Genomic DNA, 2,634 nt, shown 5'->3' on the forward strand with positions numbered 1-2,634 from the left:
CCAGAATTCTTGAATCCTTGCGGATCCGTCCTTGCTGATGTTAGGCGGCCAAAGGAACCTCAAGAATGTCCTGTCGCTGTCCGCAATTCTGAATTGCAAGAAAGCTTTCTCAATATCGGCGGTGAAGATGAATCGGTACTGACGGAATTTCAGGATGACTTTTCTTATTTCCGGTAGGAGATTCAGGCCACAGTGGAGGACATCATTGAGTCCTGCTTGATTTGAGCGCCTGGCGCTAGCGTCTTTTACGACTCGGGTTTTGAGGCCCGGGGGAGCGTCTGGTTTTGCTCTGAAGACAGCCTGTATAGGAAGATAGTGTGCGATGCTACCTCTTCTCTTCGGTTGAGCTTCCTCGGCGAAGCCTGCTTCCAGGTATCCCCTGATTTCATTGTCTACTGCCTCCAATCTAATTGGGTCTCGGTTTAACTTCTCAAGGAATGAGTGTAGACGGGATCTCGCCAAGTTTTCGTTGTCGCCCAGGGCGTGTAGATTCGACTTGAAGGGTAGCTTCAGAATGTATCGTCCTTCTTCATCTCGGCGGGGTGATTCCCTGAAGTGTTCGATTAGTTCTCGCATGAGGGAATCTTCTTCTTCTCGTTCTTCCTCCTTGAAATCTTCGTCGTACCCTGCATCCTCCGATTGCCACAAGAACTGGAGGTCTCGCAGACTTTGAGCTGCTTGGCCGTTTCTGTCGGCTTTATCTTCGGGGTTTGTCCCCGGAACGATGAGGTGGTCATCTGGAGTGGATGGTCGCGCCGGTTGGATCGTGTCGAAACCACAAAATCGGGAGAGAGGACTCTCGATCGTGGTAGCTCCCTGGGAGCCGCCGAAAACCCATCCGAACATTTAATTGAAGGCGAAGTGATCTCCGATAGCTTTGGGATCTGTGAATTTGATTTTTGTCAATTGATCCTGTCCCAAGAGAATGTCCACCAATTGATCGTTGGTACGTGCGATTGAGTCGGCTACTGGCGTGAGGTTGAAGTCTTGTTCCATGACCGAGAACTCCGATCTTGAAATACAGTCAAGCTCGATGGCTCTGAGCCGTAAAGTTCTGCTCGCCTGATGTCTGCTTCTCAGGGTCACATGGTGTACTCCACAATTCCGGATGTCCGTAATTTGTCCTCCTGCAGTCCCCATCGTGAGATCCAGGTGTGTGAAAGGTCTCGATTTCAATTTTTCGGTGAGAGCTCTTGTCACGTGAGAGGCTTGTGATCCTGGATCGATGAGAATGCGACACGGTACCTTGGTGGAACCTACTTCCGCCCATGCCGCCGCCGTCCACAGGAAAACTGAGTCGCCTAGAGTGTCCATGTCCATGTTGACTGATAGGTTTGCCTTCGGCTTGCCGCTGGTATTCTTGGACGACTTCGGGCAGATGATCGCGTAGTGGCTCGCGTTGCAGAATCGGCACTCGGTCTTCGGGCCTTCTCTGCAGTATTTCGCATCGTGGTTGAGCTTCAGACATTTGAAGCAAGCTCTGGCGGCCAGCATTTTTTCTTGACGTTCCTGATACGTCAGAGGCGTCGTGCATTTGAAAGGGGGATGGTCGCCTTCGCAGAATCGACACGGAAGGCTTTGTCCTCTGGGAGGCTCCCTGGGAACTGATCGGCTCGGGAACGCTGATGAAGCCACGTGAAAGCTGTTTGAGGAGTCCTTGAAGGTTGTCGTTGTTGAGAGTCGTCTGCTACGGCGCTGAGAAAGCACGCGTGCACGACACTGTCGAGAAAAACTAAAAATTCTCGTGTTTTTTCGTGTCCAAAATACGTGTTAATCCCCAAGAAGGGGATAAAACAACGGTTGGCATCTATCGTAAGTATCGAGTGTGTCAATCGCCGTCAAAAATACCTTGATTCGCGAAATGAGTCTCAAGGCCTGCAGCAAGTGTCACACCGAGGCGGAAAGAATACTCGCCTCCACCACAAAATGCTGTGTTTTCGGTGAGTTGAAATCTAGAGCGGAACAACTGCTCAAATCTAAACTCGTCGCCGACGAAAACGCGATGGGCCACTCGATGGAGGCAGAAAGGATGAGGTCAGAGCTCATCGCCGCAAAAACTCAAATAGAGGAGTTAAATACACAACTCGATGAGTTAAAAGAAAAAATAAAGAGATATCTCTTAAACTAGAGGAAACAAACAAAATCCTCGAACAACAGAAGTTGGAGATCGGCGCCGTGGAAACCGCACAGGCCATCAGAGGTATGAATATCGGTGCGGCTCAACTGGCAGACGCTACCCGAAATCCGTGTATAATACTTTACTCGGACAAGGGTCTGCGGAAGCTCCGTAGAGGAAAGCCCGATGTCGACCTTTACACCAACTTCGCTGGGCAAGTGACTTTCGGAGAATCGATCTGCCGAAAAGGGCTAACGATTACTGAGACAGTTGCAGGTATCAGCGAGTACCTCGACCAGCACCCAGAGATGGAGGCACACATCATCTGTCATCTGGGAAGAGCAGAGGTGGCCGCGGCCGTCCAGAGCGAAACGCCTCTGACGATCGAGGACACCGCCAAACAGATCATCAAACCCTTAGCGGGCCTCAAAATGAAGCGCGGGGTTCTAACAGTAACGTGGTGTACGATGATGGAACCAAAACAAGTTCCGAACACCGCGGCTGTCAATAGAGCGATC

At 50.8% G+C, this 2,634-nt stretch overlaps 1 protein-coding gene across 1 annotated transcript; it reads right to left on the reverse strand.

Moving 5' to 3' along the window:
• Positions 1-846: 846 nt before the first annotated feature.
• On the reverse strand, positions 847-1,494 carry LOC108863725 (uncharacterized). The gene has a single exon (XM_018638253.1). It carries the CDS (start codon positions 1,492-1,494, stop codon positions 847-849), a length of 648 nt encoding a protein of 215 aa, XP_018493769.1.
• Positions 1,495-2,634: the final 1,140 nt, after the last annotated feature.

Source organism: Galendromus occidentalis, unplaced genomic scaffold, assembly GCF_000255335.2.
Source record: "Galendromus occidentalis unplaced genomic scaffold, Mocc_1.1 scf7180000076775, whole genome shotgun sequence".
NCBI lineage: Eukaryota > Metazoa > Arthropoda > Arachnida > Mesostigmata > Phytoseiidae > Galendromus > Galendromus occidentalis.

Excerpts from the sequence above, each read along its gene's own strand:
- LOC108863725 (XM_018638253.1), bottom strand. The coding sequence starts at position 1,494 with ATGCTGGCCGCCAGAGCTTGCTTCAAATGTCTGAAGCTCAACCACGAT.